The sequence below is a fragment of the Bufo bufo genome, chromosome 3 (assembly GCF_905171765.1).
Source record: "Bufo bufo chromosome 3, aBufBuf1.1, whole genome shotgun sequence".
Taxonomy (NCBI): Eukaryota; Metazoa; Chordata; class Amphibia; order Anura; family Bufonidae; genus Bufo; species Bufo bufo.
This window is the reverse complement of record NC_053391.1, coordinates 220,920,733-220,939,638: the sequence shown is the minus strand read 5'-3', so window position 1 is coordinate 220,939,638 and position 18,906 is coordinate 220,920,733. Positions and strand designations below refer to the sequence as shown.

Here is an 18,906-nt window from a genome sequence, read left to right as displayed (position 1 = left end):
GGAAAGGGATTTCTCCTATTATTCGCCTGCGCACAAATCCTATTCACGCATTGATATGATCCTAGCCGATAGAATTTCTTTGGAAGCAGCTACAAGTTCCTCCATAGGGACAATCACGTGGTCGGATCATGCTCCAGTATCTGTGGAGTTGACAGAAGAATTCATTTCCCAACCGAACCCCCTGTGGAGGGCTAATGAATTTATTCTGGCTAATAATAAATACAATCCAGAGGTATCGGCTGCACTGGCAGAGTACTTTAAATTTAATGCCAACTCAGGCCCAGATCCCTCGATAGTGTGGACGGCCCATAAGGCATATATAAGAGGAATTTTATTGAAAATTGGTCATAAACACAAAAAATTAAGAGAAAAACACCAAAACGACCTAATAGCACAAATTCAGTCTATAGAAATACAGAACAAGTCCTCTCTCTCGGTTGAACTCTCTGATAAACTCAGATTACTTAGACTTCAACTAAGAGAAAGTTACTTACATTCCTATGAGCTCTCGCTTAAAAAGACTAAGGCTAGATATTATTCTCAGGCTAACAAAGCCGGGAAACTGTTGGCAAGCAGAGTAAAAGCAAGAGCCCTTAAATCAAAAATACCATTCTTGTGGGATTCCTCTAAGTCACATAAATTGTACGATCCTAAGTCTATAGCTAATAGATTTATGTCTTATTACGCCCAGTTATACAATTTGAAGGCAGAAACGTGTTTTATCCCTGCCTCTCCAGAGAACATTGATAATTTCCTAAACACATTATCAATCCCTTCCCTAGATGAAGCTCATAAGTCCTCCCTCTCGGACCCTATCTCACAAGAAGAGATCTCCAGAGTAATTAAAAATTTGCCACACAATAAAAGCCCAGGACCAGATGGTCTCCCAAACTTGTACTATAAATTGTTCAAAGATAGCTTACTTCCTCATTTACACGCGGCCCTGTCTCGTGCCATGGCAACTGGGAAAATGCCTAAAGAAATGCTGGAGGCAGTCATTGTCACTTTGCCCAAACCAGGGAAGGAACCTTCAATCCCTCAAAATTTCCGCCCTATCTCCTTACTCAATACGGATCTAAAAATCTATGCAAAGATTCTGGCGGCCAGATTAGCAGACATCATCCCCACTCTGATAGATCCAGATCAAGTAGGGTTTGTGAAAGGGCGCCAGATTACGGATAACTCCAGGAAAATATTGAATATAGTAGATTTTGTGAATCGTATGAGGATCCCGACAGTATTAGTTACACTAGATGCCGAGAAGGCTTTCGACCGCGTGAACTGGTCGTTTGTCTTCTCGGTACTCCATAAAATGGGTTTTCCTGATCCTATAATACGAGCCATTCAAGTTCTGTATTCTAATCCCTCGGCTAGAGTATTGGCTAATGGAGTATTATCTGATCCGTTTGCATTGTTTAATGGCACGAGACAGGGTTGCCCCTTATCACCACTGATATTCATCCTATCTTTAGAACCCTTGGCACAGGCAATCCGCCAGGAGACTGGGGTGACAGGAGTTAGTATCGGGAGTAGGCAACACTGCATATCCATGTATGCGGACGATATAATATTATCATTAACAAATCCTAAGGAGTCTTTGAGGAGGGTTATGGACATCATTCGTTCCTATGGAGCCCTTTCATACTACAAAATAAATGAAAGTAAATCCCAGGCCCTCCCGCTAGGTATTTCTGATCCGGTACTGTCCTATATGAAAAAAGAATTTGCGTTAGATTGGCAGGAGTCGTCAGTCCAATACTTAGGTTTTAAGGTAACAACTACCCCTCAGGAGTTGTTTAAGGTGAACTTCCCGCCTCTTCTGCAATCTCTCCAACCTGAGCTTACCCATATGGCCAGGGCTGAGTTATCTTGGTTGGGTCGTATTGCGGCTTTTCAGCAACACACACTCCCAAAACTATTATACCTGTTTAGAACCATCCCTATCCCTATTCCAGTGGCATTCTTTAACTCAGTTAACAAAATGCTAAATAGTTTCATTTGGAATAAGACTAGGCCAAGAATAGCAAGAAGCATTATGTATAGGCATAAAAAATTGGGTGGTTTAGGGCTGCCTAACATTTATGATTATTTTCTAGCCTCTAGAATTAACCAACTTAAGGAGTGGTGGAAAGGAGATGTGGATAAACATTGGGTGCATATAGAACAAGCGCAAACTCCAGGACGAAACTTGCGTGCTCTTCTAATGGCTGCACTGCATGAAAGCTATTTGGGTATTCAACCTGCATACTACGTATCCACTTCACTGGCATTATGGAAAATATATCATGAAAAAGGACCATCTACAGTCATATCTTTAGCGCACATTACCCCGATAGAATCTCTTCAATGCTTTTCCAATGATCTTAATTTAAGAGGATGGAGGGACAGAGGGATTAATACAGTAGCAGACCTAGTATCTGGTACGGCCTTAAAAACGTTTGATACCATTTTACAATCCTTCCAAATTCCCCCTACTGAGGTTTTCTCATATCTTAAGATTAGACATATTTTAGGGAGTAACCCGACCTTTAGCATTAAATGCCATGTCCAATTATTAAATAGATGGTCTGCATCAAATGCAGTATATTCGGGAATCAGATTCCTATATTTGTACTTAGGGGACAAAGACAAGTTTATTAAGACTGCCCCAATATTAGCCTGGGAAGCTGATTTGAAAAAATCATTTACTCTATCACAATGGAAAACCGCAAACAAAGTCGCCACCTCAACCCTTAATTGTGCCTCACATTTGGAAGCTTATATAAAAACTATACTAAAATGGTACTTTACCCCAGTTAGGCTACATGCATTTTTTCCCAATGTAAGCATGCTTTGTTGGAGGGGTTGCAGTTGTAGGGGGACATTGCTGCATATCCTGTGGTCCTGTCCGAGGATCTACGCTCTTTGGAAGTTGGTATTTCACAAGATGTCTGGGATAGTGGGTCATCAGATCTCTCCAGATCCAGCCTTGGCCTTACTGCTTATGGATTTAAACAAATTCCTGCCTAAACACAGGGTCATCTTGACCCATCTATTGATTGCTACCAAATTAGCAATCACTAGAAATTGGAAAAGTGATAATATCCCTGATATACAAGAGATTGTTGGAATGGTAGATGTGACTAGATCCTATGAGTATATGCTAGCACACCAGAACTTCCAAGTGAGTCGTCACATTCAGGCTTGGGAATCCTGGAGAGGTCTAGACCCGGCGATGTCGGGAAGATCAGGGATAGGATAGTTATATCCAATAGAGATGATGGTGAAAAATCTACGCTTATCGGTACCCTGTGGGAATAAACTGAACCATGATATATTCAGTGAGTAAACGTATTTCGATGTGGAGGAGAGACTCGACCCGGAGTTTGTTTGTTTGGTGTTAATTTTAATTTTATATTATTTGCTGTTTTTACCCCTTTCCTTCCAAAACAAAAATGTGGAGTTACTTGCTTGAATTTTACTGTAAAATCTAGCGATTGTAAAACTGTATTCTTGAGCAATTACTCTGACAATAAAAACTTATTGAAAGTAAAAAACTGTCTGCCTTCCTATCCATAGGGTCTTTTAACTGACCCAAATCATCAAAGGGAAGGGAGGATCTACGGGATACCTTTGCTATGGCCGGATACATCAATCTTTGTGGCCCGATCCAAAGATTGACAATCTAACTCCTCAAAGGGATACTTCCGCTTCACAGATGACGGAATAAAAATCTGTTTATCTGGATTTTTCCATTCATTTGATATTAAGGAAGATACAGTTTTATGAATGAAAAATTCTGCTTCTTTTTTTCCTTCTAGACCTTCAAACTGTTACGGCTGTGTTTCGGTCTTTGTGTTGTTTGCCGTGACACGTTTGCCGTGCATGCTGGCTGCCTGGGGCAATGTGAAGTTTGTGCAGCATGTGTATACACTTCTCTTTTAAGGTTTGTTTCCCTTCCCTGTCTGTTGCTTCTGGGGTAAAATACATAGCTGGGTGTGGTTACTAGGTGCTTATATTGCCTGTGGCTGGTAGCCTGGAGTTTATTTGTCCTCCAGCCTCTGTTAGTGCTGGAGCTATTCTCCTGTCCTGGGTATTCCATCTGCCCAGTTACTGGTGTGCTGGATTCTGTGCTTGTTGTTTGTACTGTGTCCTGTATGGTGTTTGGGTTCCACATATTCATGGGTTCCAGTTGTTGTGGTGTGGACTGCTGGTGTTCCTTCCAGCAGCCGCGGCAGGTAAGTGACCAAGAATACCTGTGCTCTTGTTCCAGTGGTTATTCTTGCCACTGGTTTCTTACCTGCCGATCCAGTTTTGATTATCACTGTCTTCTCTTTATATGTGCATGTTATGGGGATTCCTTTCGTTGTGGAATGTTCTAGGGGTTAGGTGAACCCGCTCTGGAACATGGCAGTTTGTTTTGTCTTACCCTTTCATTGCATCTAGGCTGGTGGGAGACTCCTGGTTATCCATGTCTTGGAAGGACAGGTCGTCTCAGTCCTGTCACTATTCCAGGGATCTTTAGGGTTAGTAGGGCCCGAGGTTCCTGTGTATGAGCCCTCCTACCATCTGGGTCTGCTCATACGGATAGGAGTTAGGACGAGGATTAGGGATGCTCTAGGAGGTTACTTGCTCCCTTTTTCCGGGTGTCCTGGCCTAGTTTCTATTCCCATTTACGTTTGGTGTTCTAAGGGGAGTTTCCCTCCACTCCCCACCGTGACTAAACATTACATTCTGAATGGAAAGGACCTCTTTTTGGTCTTCAATGTTCATGGTCGCTCTTATTGCTTTTAAAAGCTGATCCGTATCCTGAATAGGAAACAGGGGTTTACTACCTCTGTCCCCCTCAGAAGAAGAATCCGAGCCCAGCTCCCCGATTTCTAACGAAAAAATCTTCTTCTGAACTAGAAATATTGGAGTAAACCAGAGATTTATGAGGAACCTTCTTGGATTTAAGCGCATTCTTCCTCCCTAACTTCTTCATGCATTTAATCATGGAAGGTGATTCTTCCGCAATTGTAGACTCAATACAAGGGCGACAAAGTAGCTTAGTATAGGCGGGAGCTAACTTTGCTTTACACAATCCACATTCTTTGTATTTTGTTTTAGAGGATGCCTTTTTAGTTTTGTCCTGAACAACAAGACTGCCATAAGCCCGTATTCATAGAACGTCACATACCCACCGTACATACCCTCCATCCATACCACAGGCGCAGGGGTAGATGGCTCCTTTTGGCTACTAGTACTCTCCATGACCTTCAACAGCCTGGATCCAGACCTTCCCGACAAGGATCTCGACTTGTAGCTGGTTTCTGACTTTTAAAACCGGCTTTTTTCCAGCCTTCCTGGTCTGCAGGGCCAAATCTCACGGGATTTATGACGTCGCATGCTCCCGCCTCTTCGCGCGTGATCCACCAGGCCGCCCTTTGTTATTATAATGGGACTCCGCCCCCTTCCCGGCATAACGTGCCGCATGGGCGCCGCTCAATGTTCAACAGCCTGGATCCCTGTACCTGCCTTCCACCAGAGATGCCTGCAATAGCGGCGGGTTATGCCACCCGGTTAGTAAGGGAAGAGTGAGCAGAGATGGGGTTTGAAAACACATCGCGCACACAGTCGCCAGTACAGACATCAATCTTTGGGGCCCGATCTATCGGGTATATAAAGCAAATGCAAAAATAAATATTTAAAAAATTTAACGGATCAAAAGAAAAATTATTCAAACGATATTGACCCGCGAGATTGACAAACATCTCAAAAAAGAGTTCAAATCGAGAATCTAATTATTTTGTGCAATCAGTAAAACAGGGTACAAGCGTCTATGCAAAAATATAAATAGTTTATTATACAATAGTTTAAAATACAATCAAAACTTAATCAACATCAATTTCAATAATATACAATGATATTCAGTACCCAGAATCCACCACTATATGGTGCCAACAAAACACTACTCAACCAACACAAGAATATTATGCAATACGGCTTTAAAATTGTGAAAGATATACAATTAATGGATTATGCGAAAAACTCAATCAAGAAAATGACAGATACGAGCCCTTTCTCTGCCCCAAAATGATGACCAAATCTCAGATAATGGTAGTATTGCAACAATACTTATAAATTATTGGCTTGATATCAAACTAGGGAATATAAAGATTCCCAACAGAGAGTTTCTCCAATATTATCCCCTTTATTCAGTTATATGCATCGTAACTGAAATCAGAGAGAAAACTGATGTAGCAACTAACATTACACGTCCGCAAATGAGCGGGTATCTGGCTAAGTATCAAGCCAATTAATTTAGATCAATTCTACATAAAACAAAAATATACATTACCCAAGGGTCAAGTGATGTGCAGAGTCTTGGGGCAGCCAGCTCTCAAGAGTTTTTCCCGATAATCCAAATGTTTCTCCAGAAATCTATAATCTAAAATGTTTCTCCAGAGATCTCCCTTTTTTTTTTGGTATCTGGTTTCTTAACCCAAAACTTATCAGATGAACACACCCTCCTAGTTTGGAACTTTCCAATCATTGTTGGATGGGTGTGTGCATTGATAAGGAGCACAACGTCATAACACTACCCAGAATGCACTTTTGCTACTGGTGTAGTATTAACTGCTCATATCTAGGTGGCACTGTTATATAAGCCAGTGTTTCCCAACCAGTGTGCCTCCAGCTGTTGCAAAACTACAACTCCCAGCATGCCCGCACAGCCAAAGGCTGTGCGGGCATGCTGGGAGTCGTAATTTTGCAACAGCTGGAGGCACACTGGTTGGGAAACACTGATATAAGCTATAAGCATCATACCATTAAGGGTTAACTCATACATGCCTGATATTTTCAATACTATACACCTCTGACATCTGGAGGCCTTGTCTCAGAGCCGAGGGACAAACTTTGATACATGAATGTATACTTTGAGGAACATCTAGACAATTCTCACACTGTGGAATTCATGTTCAGATAGGAAAAACAATGAAGCCTCAGAATCTGCAGGTGCGGTGTATCTTCTAACCGTCTAAATGTATAATATATTGTTACAATAACACTAGCTTTTGAACGTCACAGTAATCTTCTCATGGACTTACTTTGGCCTACATGAAAATCCATACAAAACAGTGAATATAAATCAACATTGCTCTTAAAGGCAATGAATACCCATTATAACTAAAATAATAGATATAACTGTTTACACTTATGAAAAAGCACAACAGATCCAAGTACAGTGCTCCCGTACTCTGATGCTTCCCGCGTCTTCCGGCTTTGTGGAGCAGGGAACTCACCCGGCGCACACAGCCCCAGCTTGATAAAAACTTTTCCTAGTTGTCCAGGGAAAAACGACTCCCCTCTATAGCCATACCTGTAAGATCCACTTCCTAGGACAGAGAACCACTGAGGAAGAGAGAGGCTCCTCCTTTTTTATACATGTGGGTTTCTTGTCCTGGGAGAGGCGGACCCTCTCTCATGATGCGGTCATGGACAATAGGGTTCCCTGTGTCTGTTCACTTCCATGGGGCAGAGCTGCAATGTCAAACATAGCATGACTGTGTCCATGGGCTATCTTTGGAAATAAAGTATACACTTTCCTAGACAAACCCTTCAAATGATGGTTCTGAAAATCATCAAAATAGAAGACAAAGGCTTGCGTCAAGAGGGTTGCTTTTAGTGATGAGCGAAGCAAGCTTCGGATGCTACATTTGAAGTTGCTTCGTTCAAAACTTCTAATTAATACTGTATGGAGATCCTTCTCTGTACAGTATTAAAATGTATGGGCTCTGCTTCGGCACCATTCAGAACCGAAGCAGAGTTCGATTCCAAGTTTTCTAGTGGTTTTCGAGTGTAAAAATCAACTACCGAAGTCATTCAACAAAGTCACGCCCGACTTCATGAATAACTGACTTCGGCTCATCAGAGTCCATATATTTTAATACTGGACGGAGATGGATCTCCGTACAGTATTAATCCGAAATTTTGAATGAGGGGACGGTAGCTTCCAAAGCTCGCTTCGCTCATCACTAGTTGCTTTATTTTTATACACAGTGTAGTGAGGTCCAAAATATTACATATGATCATAGTATAATAGTATGCAGCCAATCATGAATAGGAGCGTTTCGCTCTAAAGGTCCCTTTACACGGGAGCGTTCCTTCCTGACAATCTGCTGATCGCTAGCGGAGAAGATCGGTGCATTCATATGCACCGATCTTCTTCAGAGTATGGAGAGAAGCAATCGCTAATGCCGTCGCTCTTCCCCATAACGACTTGTTCTTTCCCGGCAGCAGACTGTGTGTACACAGCACAATCTGCCACTGGCAAACAATGAACTTCTGTGCTGCACAAAAGATCCAATTACCCGATGAACAAGTGTTTTGCTCCTTCATTGGGTAATCGGTCGTGCATTTACACCTCAAGATCATCGATAATGAGTGTTACTACTAACGCTGGTTCGCGATGATCTGTTCAATTGTCGGCCAGTGTAAAGGGCCCTTTAGATGACCTTCCTCAAACTTATGTTGTCGCGATCATGGACTTTGCCTCCGGGTTTCTATTGTCTAAACAGAAACCCGGTGGCTATGGAGCCAGCTCAGCTCCTGAGCAGGAACTATCTGTATGGTGGATGTCGGTAAGGGGTTTAATCCCAAATCAAATCCTCCAGTCCACTCCTAAATATTACTATTAGACGTAAATGACAATGGTACTGTGGGGAAAACATTTCTTACCTCTCCTGCCAAATGATCAAACATGAGAGCCTCTGGACCTTCACCAAACATATTAGGCATCGGATTTTTCTCCAATCTGTGCAGGTTTGAAAAATATAATGGTGCAAGAATAAGAAAAAATATATTATTAAAGGGCTATTCTGGTTTCTGGAAATATTTCATTGTATCATATAAATTCCAAACAGCTCTCAGGAGGTTTGCTTGAAGACACTGAATGGGACCCTTCAAAGAATATAAATCTGTCCTTGTCATGTGAATCTCACAACACATGCAGGTCCATCACACAAGCAGGATGGATTTATTTTCTAATATGGAAGTAAACAATTAAAGTCCTCATTCAATTACTACAAGCTGAGATCTTGAAAACTACACGTTGCAATGTTGTTAGTGAAAAACAATCCACGTTAAGCCTACACGATGTATCGCCAAAGCAATTGTATTGCGATAATCGACGATTGCGATATGGCCGACCCAAAAATGCTGCGATTATTTTTCACTTTATAAGACACACTGTTCATCTCATAAAGCGATGGTTGACTTTTTACGTGGCTGACACTGATGTATCGCCGGCCGCTATGCTGTACATAGTTCAGTACATCAGTTACAGTGCGGGGAGGGGCTGGAGGCATTTCGTGGCAGGCCCCGCGCACATAACTGTCTTTGTATGCAAAGTCTTTCTTTACTGCTGAAACAATCGCTCTCCTATTGATAAAATCACCAGCCTCTGTACTCACTATGAATGCACTGCAGCGAGCGGGCCGGCCGGCGCATGACTTCAGTCAGTCGCGTTCCTGCTTCATTAATGAAGTGGGAGGAGCGTGACTGACTGAAGTCATGCGCTGGCCGGCCCGCTCACTGCAGTGCATTCATAGTGAGTATAGAGGCTGGTGATTTTATCAATAGGAGTTTATCAATAGGAGAGTGATTGTTTCAGCAGTAAAGAAAGACTTCACACATATAGCATCTTATGCTGGCCCCCCTCATGGCCCTATGTGTTATAGCACACATCCCCCATAACAGTGCATCCTCCACAGATTTCCCCCCCCCATAACAGTGCCATCCAAATCATCCCCCATAACAGTGCCATCCAAAGAATTCCCCTTAACAGTGCCATCCACAGATCTCCCATAACAGTGCCATCCACAGATCTCCCATAACAGTGCCATCCACAGATCTCCCATAACAGTGCCATCCACAGATCTCCCATAACAGTGCCATCCACAGATCTCCCATATCAGTGCCATCCACAGATCCCCCATAACAGTGCCATCCACAGATTCCCCATAACAGTGCCATCCACAGGTCCCCCATAACAGTGCCATCCACAGATCCTCCATAACAGTGCCATCCACAGATCCCCCATAACAGTGCCATCCACAGATTCCCCATAACAGTGCAATCCACAGATCCCCCATAACAGTGCCATCCACAGATCCCCCATAACAGTGTCATCCACAGATCCCCCATAACAGTGCCATCCACAGATCCCCCATAACAGTGCCATCCACAGATCCCCCATAACAGTGCCATCCACAGATCCCCCATAACAGTGCCATCCACAGATCCCCCATAACAATGTCATACCCAGACCACCATTAGTTCAAAATCCACCAAAAGCACACCTTCTGGTTCAAAATCTTTTTTCCCTTACGCCCATGACAGCACCCTTGAGAGACCGCCTCTATCCAGGACAGGAAACAGGAACTTTCGTGGAGAGCTCTTAAGGAGTAGCATGGCCCCTTGACCACCAGTTCCTGTTTCCTGTCCTAGGGATAGGATGGTCTTGTGGAGAGCAAAGGATTTTAGGCTGCAGGGCCCCTGTATTGTGGTGGAGAGGGGTTACCTGGTCCGCTGGAGTGAGTCTGGTGCTGGCTTCTGGGATCCTGGAATTTGTCGTGCTGGTGCTCTGCTGCAGTCCCGGTCGCACTGTGAGGTGCGACCGGCACGCCGGCACTTCCTGGCATTGTTCAGGGGGGCCGGGGCCACCCTCTCCTTCATCCTAAGCGGAGGCGTCCGAGAGGGCTGAAATCTCGCGCGACAGGCGAGAACCGGATGTACCCAATGCAACTTCCGGTGTTTGGAACGCAGGGTGCGTTCCGGAAGTAGGAAGTGAATTCCCTACTAAAAGGCTGCAGCAAGCACCAGCAGGGACCCGACCGAGGGATTCCATACTCCCTGAATCGCGCGGTCAGAAGCAGGCCAGCCAGCCTACAGAGGACCTGGATTCCCCTCTGGACAACGCTATATCCTGTATCTGCTATGGAGGATGAGAGTGCCCATCGCGCTGAGCTGCAGGAGGGTCATGAAGTCAGACCGGTACTCCTGGTGGGGTAAGGGGGATCGTTCCCCAGCCTTATTTTTCTCTGTCATGCTAAGGCGTTCTTTTTCTCTTGTCTTGATTTTTAGACAATAAAAGAGGGGCCTAGAAAGGCTGTCTCAAAGACCAGAGGGAAAGAATGCGCTATGTGTAAAAATAAGCTCGCCCCCTCTTGGCCAAAGATGTTATGTCAACATTGTGTCGACAAAGTAGTGGAAGAGGAGTCCCCATCCCTACTTCAGAATATTAGAGATATGGTGAAATCGGAAGTATCTGATTCCTTGAAAGTATTTTAAAAAAAAGTATTTAAAAAGAGCCTCCCTTCCGTGATCTCGGGCAAACAAGGCACGGCTACTAAAACGTCAGATTCGGATTCGTCAGAATAAAGTGACCTAGGGGAAATCCTAGATAGTTCGGACTCGTCGCAGGATGAAAAACCACTGGCAGGCCACTCTTTTCTCCTGATGATACGGAAGCTTTACTAAAAGCAATCCGTGCTACAATGAAAGTTGATGAATCCAGAGATCCGAAATCTGTTCAGGATATTATGTTCAGTGATCTAGGACAGAGAAGATCCAGAGTTTTTCCTGTAAATGAAAACATAAAATTCCTGATCCAAAAAGAGTGGAAAAAACCTGCTAAAAAATTTTTTGTTCCTAAAAACTTAAAAAGGAAATATCCTTTTGATTAGGCACACTCTGTTAATTGGGACAGGCCTCCTAAACTGGATGCACCAGTTGCTAAAATCTCAAAAAAGTCAGCATTACCATTTGAGGACCTTGGCACTCTTAAGGATCCTATGGATAGACGAGCTGATGTTTTCCTCAAAAAAGTTTGGGAGACCTCAGCTCAGGCCTTCATGCCAAATATTGCCGCCACATCCACTGCTAGATCTTTAAAATTATGGCTACAAGAATTGGAATCTCACATCCAAAATAAAACCCTGAGAGATAAATTGCTAGCTGTTTTTCCCACTATCCTTAAAGCGGTTGATTTCATTTCAGACGCCTCAGCAGATGCGCTGAAATTGAATGCTAGATCAGCCGCACTCTCTAACTCAGCAATGAGTGCTATTTGGCTCAAAGGGTGGTCTGGAGACACAGGATCTAAAAATAAACTTTGCGTCATACATTGTCAGGACGATTATTCTTTTTCCTGACAGGATTTCCTGTCTCCAGACCCCCCAAAAAACTGTTTTTTTCGAAAGAACAAAAAGGAATTTTATAGGGGCAAAGAAAGGATTTCAGAGCAGGAAATAAAAATAGGAAAGACAAGGGTTTCCTGTTCAATTCCCAATCTTCCTCAGGTTCCAGACCCACTCAACAATGACGGTTTCTCTCCTGTGGGCGGCAGACTCTCTCATTTCCTTCACGCTTGGGAGAAAATCTCCTCAAGCCTCTGGATTTTGAGCATTATAAGGGAAGGTTTTCGTCTGGAGTTTGTCTCTCGCCCACCGGACAGATTCAAAGTCACAAACATCTTAAGAGATTTGGTTAAAAACCTAGCTTTGCATCAGGAGATTCTTTCTCTTTTAGAGAAAAATGTCCTGGTTCCAGTACCAGAGTCAGAGAAAGGAAAAGGTTTCTATTCTTCCTTTTTTCTGGTTCCCAAACCAGATGGCACGTTCAGAACTATTATAAACTTAAAAGATCTAAATCAGTTTCTCTCTTACAAGAAGTTCAGAATGGAGTCAATATAGTCAGTTTTAAAACATCTATTCGAGGGCTGTTTCATGGCCACAATAGATATAAGAGATGCATATTACCACATCCCAATTCACGCAGACTATCAAAAATATCTCAGTCGCAGTTTCAATAGAGGATCAGGTTCATCACCTACAATATACATCTCTTCCGTTCTGAATTTCTCAGGCTCCCAGACTCTTCACAAAAGTAATGGCAGAAGTCATGGCCCACATAAGAGAAAGAGACATTCTAGTAATCCCATATCTAGACGATCTTTTGGTGGTAGCAGAGTCCAAGAACCGTCTGGACTTGCATCTCAAAGAGGTGGTGCGGATCCTAGAAAAACTCGGTTGGCAGATAAACTGGGGGAAATCGCATCTAATAGCCTCCCAAAAATGTGTCTTTCTAGGAATGATCCTGGACTCAGAGAAATCATGCTGTATCCTTCCCCAGAACAAGATACAAAAATTAACAGAAGGAGTTCAGTCCCTGATAGTGGCAAAGTACCGTACTATCAGGCAGGCAATGGCGGTGTTGGGCAGAATGACTTCCACCATACCGGCGGTCAATTGGAGCCAGCTTCACTCCAGACCCCTCCAATGGCAAATCCTGAAAGAATGGCAGGGCGCCCTTTTTCCGCTGGATGCACCACTCCCACTCACCCCTCAGTTAATTCAATCTTTACGCTGGTGGCTGAATCCTTTAAATCTGTCCCAAGGTCTCCCTTGGAATCAACAGAATTTCGTAACCCTTACCACCAATGCAAGTCCTTTCGGCTGCCTTAAAAGAATTTCTTCCTTTACTTCAGGGGAAAGCTATAAAGATTTTCTCGGACAACGCCACAGTCAGTTCCTATTTGAACAGACAACCATATCAGAAAGTCTTATGCTGTTGGCCGCAGACATTTTTTCTCTTGTAATACCTTGCGTTCCGTCTATCAGCGTGGTACATATAAAGGGAAGGGAAAAAAAGGTAGCAGATTTCTTAAGCAGAAACACACTAGACCAGGGGGAATGGTGTCTAAATCAAAAAATCTTCAACCAAATAACTCTCCTCTGGGGTCGTCCGCATCTAGAATTGTTTGCAACCAGGGAGAACAGAAAATGCCAACTTTTCTTTTCCCTCAGGTCAAGAGACTCCCCAATGGGGATAGATGCCTTCTCCCTCCATTGGCCGAATCAGCTTCTCTACTCGTTTCCTCCGCTAAGACTCCTTCCAAGGTTTCTCCAAAAATTAAGACAAGAACGAACGAGAGTGATCCTAATTTCTTCATTTTGGCCCCGAAGAACCTGGTTCACCTGGTTGAGGAAACTCTCCCTAGCAGACCCTTGGATTCTCCCGGAGAGGCAAGATCTTTTGTTTCAAGGCCCTGTCGTCCATCCGAATGTAAAACAGTTGCATCTAACAGCATGGCTTTTGAGGGGAAATCCTAGAAAGTAGAGGCCTCTCCAATAAAGTAGTTTCCACCTTGCTATCTTTCTCAAAGGAGGTTACCTCCTCGATTTACCTCAGAATTTGAAAGAACTTCCAAAAGTTTGCTAAGGATGCGGTGAATCCTTTAAACCCTCCTCCTATGTGTAAGATCTTAGATTTCTTACAAGCCGGTCATGAGAAGAATTTGAGGCCTAGCACTCTCAAGGTACAGGTATCTGCCCTAAGTGCCTTTTTTGACTCCCCGATCGCTAACCATCCCTGGGTTAGGAGATTTTTTAAAGCCATCAGCAGAGTTAGACCGATACTCAGACCCTCAGTTCCCCCCTGGGACCTCAACTTAGTCCTCACTAGTCTCATGGAGCCTCCCTTAGAACCGTTACAGGACTTATCTATAAGACTCCTTTCCTTCAAAACTGCTTTCCTGGTGGCGATCACCTCAGCCAGAAGGGTCGGGGAAATTTCAGCCTTTTCAACATCCCCACCTTATACTAACATCTTGGATGACAGGGTACTTATTAAGCCAGACCCTTCTCTTCTGCCGAAGGTAGTTTCTATGTTCCATAGAACACAGGACATTGTCCTTCCCTCTGTGTGCCAAAAATCCAAATAATGAAAAAGAGAAGAAACTCCATTGCTTAGATGTAAAAAGATGTCTATCCCATTACTTGGACGTTACTAGTCAATGAAGGAAAACCTCTAAGCTTTTCATTCAATTCAGTGGAAAAAACAAGGGTCTCTAAGCCTCTCCTAAATCACTTTCCAGATGGATTGTGAGCGCCATTACTTGGCCTATTCTTCAGTTGGGAAAACTCCCCCGAAAGGTTTTGGTGCTCATTCCACCAGATCAGTTTCTACTTCTTGGGCAGAGAGGGCTGATGCTTCCTTAAAACTTATTTGTAGAGCAGCCACATGGCAGTCTCCGTGTACCTTTTTTCATCATTACAGACTAGACCTAGGCTCTAGAGAGCAGCTAGCTTTCGGTAGGAAAGTCCTCCAGGCAGTATTTCCCCCCTAAAAGGATTACTATTCTAGTCGTCTCTCAAGGGTGCTGTCATGGGCGTAAGGGAAATTTAAGATTACACTCACCGGTAATCACTTTTCCATAAGCCCATGACAGCACCCGGGGTTTATTCCCGCCCTATATAGATGAAATATTTAAATGTCTTTATGTAGGTGTATACACAAAAAAATATAAAAAATAATATATACACTCACCTAAAGAATTATTAGGAACACCATACTAATACGGTGTTGGACCCCCTTTTGCCTTCAGAACTGCCTTAATTCTACGTGGCATTGATTTAACAAGGTGCGGATAGCATTCTTTAGAAATGTTGGCCCATATTGATAGGATAGCATCTTGCAGTTGATGGAGATTTGAGGGATGCACATCCAGGGCACGAGACTCCCGTTCCACCACATCCCAAAGATGCTCTATTGGGTTGAGATCTGGTGACTGTGGGGGCCATTTTAGTACAGTGAACTCATTCTCATGTTCAAGAAACCCATTTGAAATGATTCGAGCTTTGTGACATGGTGCATTATCCTGCTGGAAGTAGCCATCAGAGGATGGATACATGTTCTCATTCTGTTTACGCCAAATTCGGACTCTACCATTTGAATGTCTCAACAGAAATCGAGACTCATCAGACCAGGCAACATTTTTCCAGTCTTCAACAGTCCAATTTTGGTGAGCTCGTGCAAATTGTAGCCTCTTTTTCCTATTTGTAGTGGAGATGAGTGGTACCCGGTGGGGTCTTCTGCTGTTGTAGCCCATCCGCCTCAAGGTTGTGCGTGTTGTGGCTTCACAAATGCTTTGCTGCATACCTCGGTTGTAACGAGTGGTTATTTCAGTCAACGTTGCTCTTCTATCAGCTTGAATCAGTCGGCCCATTCTCCTCTGACCTCTAGCATCCACAAGGCATTTTTGCCCACAGGACTGCCGCATACTGGATGTTTTTCCCTTTTCACACCATTCTTTGTAAACCCTAGAAATGGTTGTGCGTGAAAATCCCAGTAACTGAGCAGATTGTGAAATACACAGACCGGCCCGTCTGGCACCAACAACCATGCCACGCTCAAAATTGCTTAAATCACCTTTCTTTCCCATTCTGACATTCAGTTTGGAGTTCAGGAGATTGTCTTGACCAGGACCACCCCCCTAAATGCATTGAAGAAACTGCCATGTGATTGGTTGACTAGATATTTGCATTAATGAGAAATAGAACAGGTGTTCCTAATAATTCTTTAGGTGAGTGTATATATATATATATATATATACACATACACTCACCTAAAGAATTATTAGGAACACCTGTTCTATTTCTCATTAATGCAATTATCTAGTCAACCAATCACATGGCAGTTTCTTCAATGCATTTAGGGGGGTGGTCCTGGTCAAGACAATCTGAATGTCAGAATGGGAAAGAAAGGTGATTTAAGCAATTTTGAGCGTGGCATGGTTGTTGGTGCCAGACGGGCCGGTCTGAGTATTTCACAATCTGCTCAGTTACTGGGATTTTCATGCACAACCATTTCTAGGGTTTACAAAGATTGGTGTGAAAAGGGAAAAACATCCAGTATGCGGCAGTCCTGTGGGCAAAAATGCCTTGTGGATGCTAGAGGTCAGAGGAGAATGGGCCGACTGATTCAAGCTGATAGAAGAGCAACGTTGACTGAAATAACCACTCGTTACAACCGAGGTATGCAGCAAAGCATTTGTGAAGCCACAACACGCACAACCTTGAGGCGGATGGGCTACAACAGCAGAAGACCCCACCGGGTACCACTCATCTCCACTACAAATAGGAAAAAGAGGCTACAATTTGCACGAGCTCACCAAAATTGGACTGTTGAAGACTGGAAAAATGTTGCCTGGTGTGATGAGTCTCGATTTCTGTTGAGACATTCAAATGGTAGAGTCCGAATTTGGCGTAAACAGAATGAGAACATGTATCCATCCTCTGATGGCTACTTCCAGCAGGATAATGCACCATGTCACAAAGCTCGAATCATTTCAAATTGGTTTCTTGAACATGACAATGAGTTCACTGTACTAAAATGGCCCCAACAGTCACCAGATCTCAACCCAATGGAGCATCTTTGGGATGTGGTGGAACGGGAGCTTCGTGCCCTGGATGTGCATCCCTCAAATCTCCATCAACTGCAAGATGCTATCCTATCAATATGGGCCAACATTTCTAAAGAATGCTATCAGCACCTTGTGGAATCAATGCCACGTAGAATTAAGGCAGTTCTGAAGGCAAAAGGGGGTCCAACACCGTATTAGTATTGTGTTCCTAATAATTCTTTAGGTGAGTGTATAATGTGAGGCAGTGACAGGCCTCACGGCTGCTAGGGGAGAGATATGGCAGGAGTTTCCATTTCTTCGCTGTCAATCAGCAGGTCAGAGGCCGCACCAGGTGGAACAATCAGTCTGGGATAAGAGCCCAGTCCAGACTGTTAGGAGGAGGAAGAGTCTGTGTGCAGCAGAGGCCTGGGAAGGCTCTGTACAAGTGGGCTCAGCCGAGCTGGCTGAGGGGCCACGGGGCTAGGTGTTAGCCTGAACTTTGGGGGACTCCGCGAGGTCTTGGAATCGACGGTCGCTAGTCCAGAGTCAGGAGGACTTCTGGGCCACAATCCCCCAAAAGGTACTGGACTTTGTTACAGCCTGGAAGTGCTGGATTGTTAGGCTGGGAAAAGCCGCATGTTTTTCCCGTGTGTGAACGGGGCTTTCAGTGAGGTAGGGAGTCCTCATGTTTAGTTAAGAGCCCAGCCGGGCAGGTGTTTTATTTGTATTGTTTGTTTTGGTTTTGCTGAGGTGCCAAATAAAAGCAATGTTTGGCCCCTAACCCTGTGGTCGATGAAGATCATTGTGAGAATGACCCCCGAATAAGAGGCGATCCCTTACATATGGTGGAGGACGTGGGAAATAACAACAGCAGGTTGCTAGGGGCAACGACCTGACGGAAAAGAGCAGGTGCTGCTGAATGTTGCCAAGGAATTCCTGTGTTGCTGTGCAGTGATTTAAAGGGCCGGAAGCCTGCTTGTTCGCTGGAGCAGGTGCTGCTGGAAAACTGCTGGTTAATCTGGACTTTTTTTTCTGAGGTGCAAGCTGTGCAGGGATTTAAAGGGCACAGTAAAAGAAACTGACCTGTCAAAATGGCTGCCAAATGGTGGAGCGCGTGGGAAAAGTCCTGTGAGATGGTGATCGGGGGGATCCCGCTGAGGGTTATACTAGACTCCCGCCAACAAGTGTCTCAGGTCCTGCCCGAAATTCTGGACTTTGTGACAAGAGGGCCAGAGACAACAACTAAGGTGTCACTTACCTTTATAACAGACTATGGCCCTGTGCAATGGGAGCTCTTAAAATGTGAGACTCTGGAAGTGGAGTTTGTGCTTGGCAAAGACTTCCCATTATTTTGGCAGCTGTGGAGCGGAGAAAATGCTACAAATTGTGTACCTGGAGAATCCGATGAACAGCAGATATGTGCCGTTGCCAAGGGCAACTGTCGGGAAGACAAAGAGGTGGAGAGCAGTGCGGTTCTCAGGAGTGCATATCTTCCCTGCGACTGTGTCCGGAGTCCTAGAGAGGAAGTGCGGAGGTGCAGTAAAGCTGTTGCTAGGAGCAACCACAACCTTGATGATTCCGCGGGAGAGAATGTCACTGCTTTACCGGAATGGTTGACTACAAGGGGTAAGATCGTTACAGCAATTACTTGTATAGCTGACAAAGTGACAGTGAGCTCAGCTCTGGAGGGTGGGCATGTT

The 18,906-nt window shown here is 44.1% G+C and overlaps 1 protein-coding gene across 1 annotated transcript in view; it reads right to left on the bottom strand.

Moving 5' to 3' along the window:
- LOC120995013 (N-fatty-acyl-amino acid synthase/hydrolase PM20D1-like) overlaps window positions 1–18,906 on the bottom strand; it is a 141,499-nt gene that overhangs the window by 59,611 nt on the left and 62,982 nt on the right. Inside the window, exon 7 of the mRNA XM_040423964.1 lies at window positions 8,701–8,776. Coding sequence (XP_040279898.1) covers window positions 8,701–8,776 — 76 coding nt within the window. The remainder of the gene's footprint in view (window positions 1–8,700; window positions 8,777–18,906) is intronic.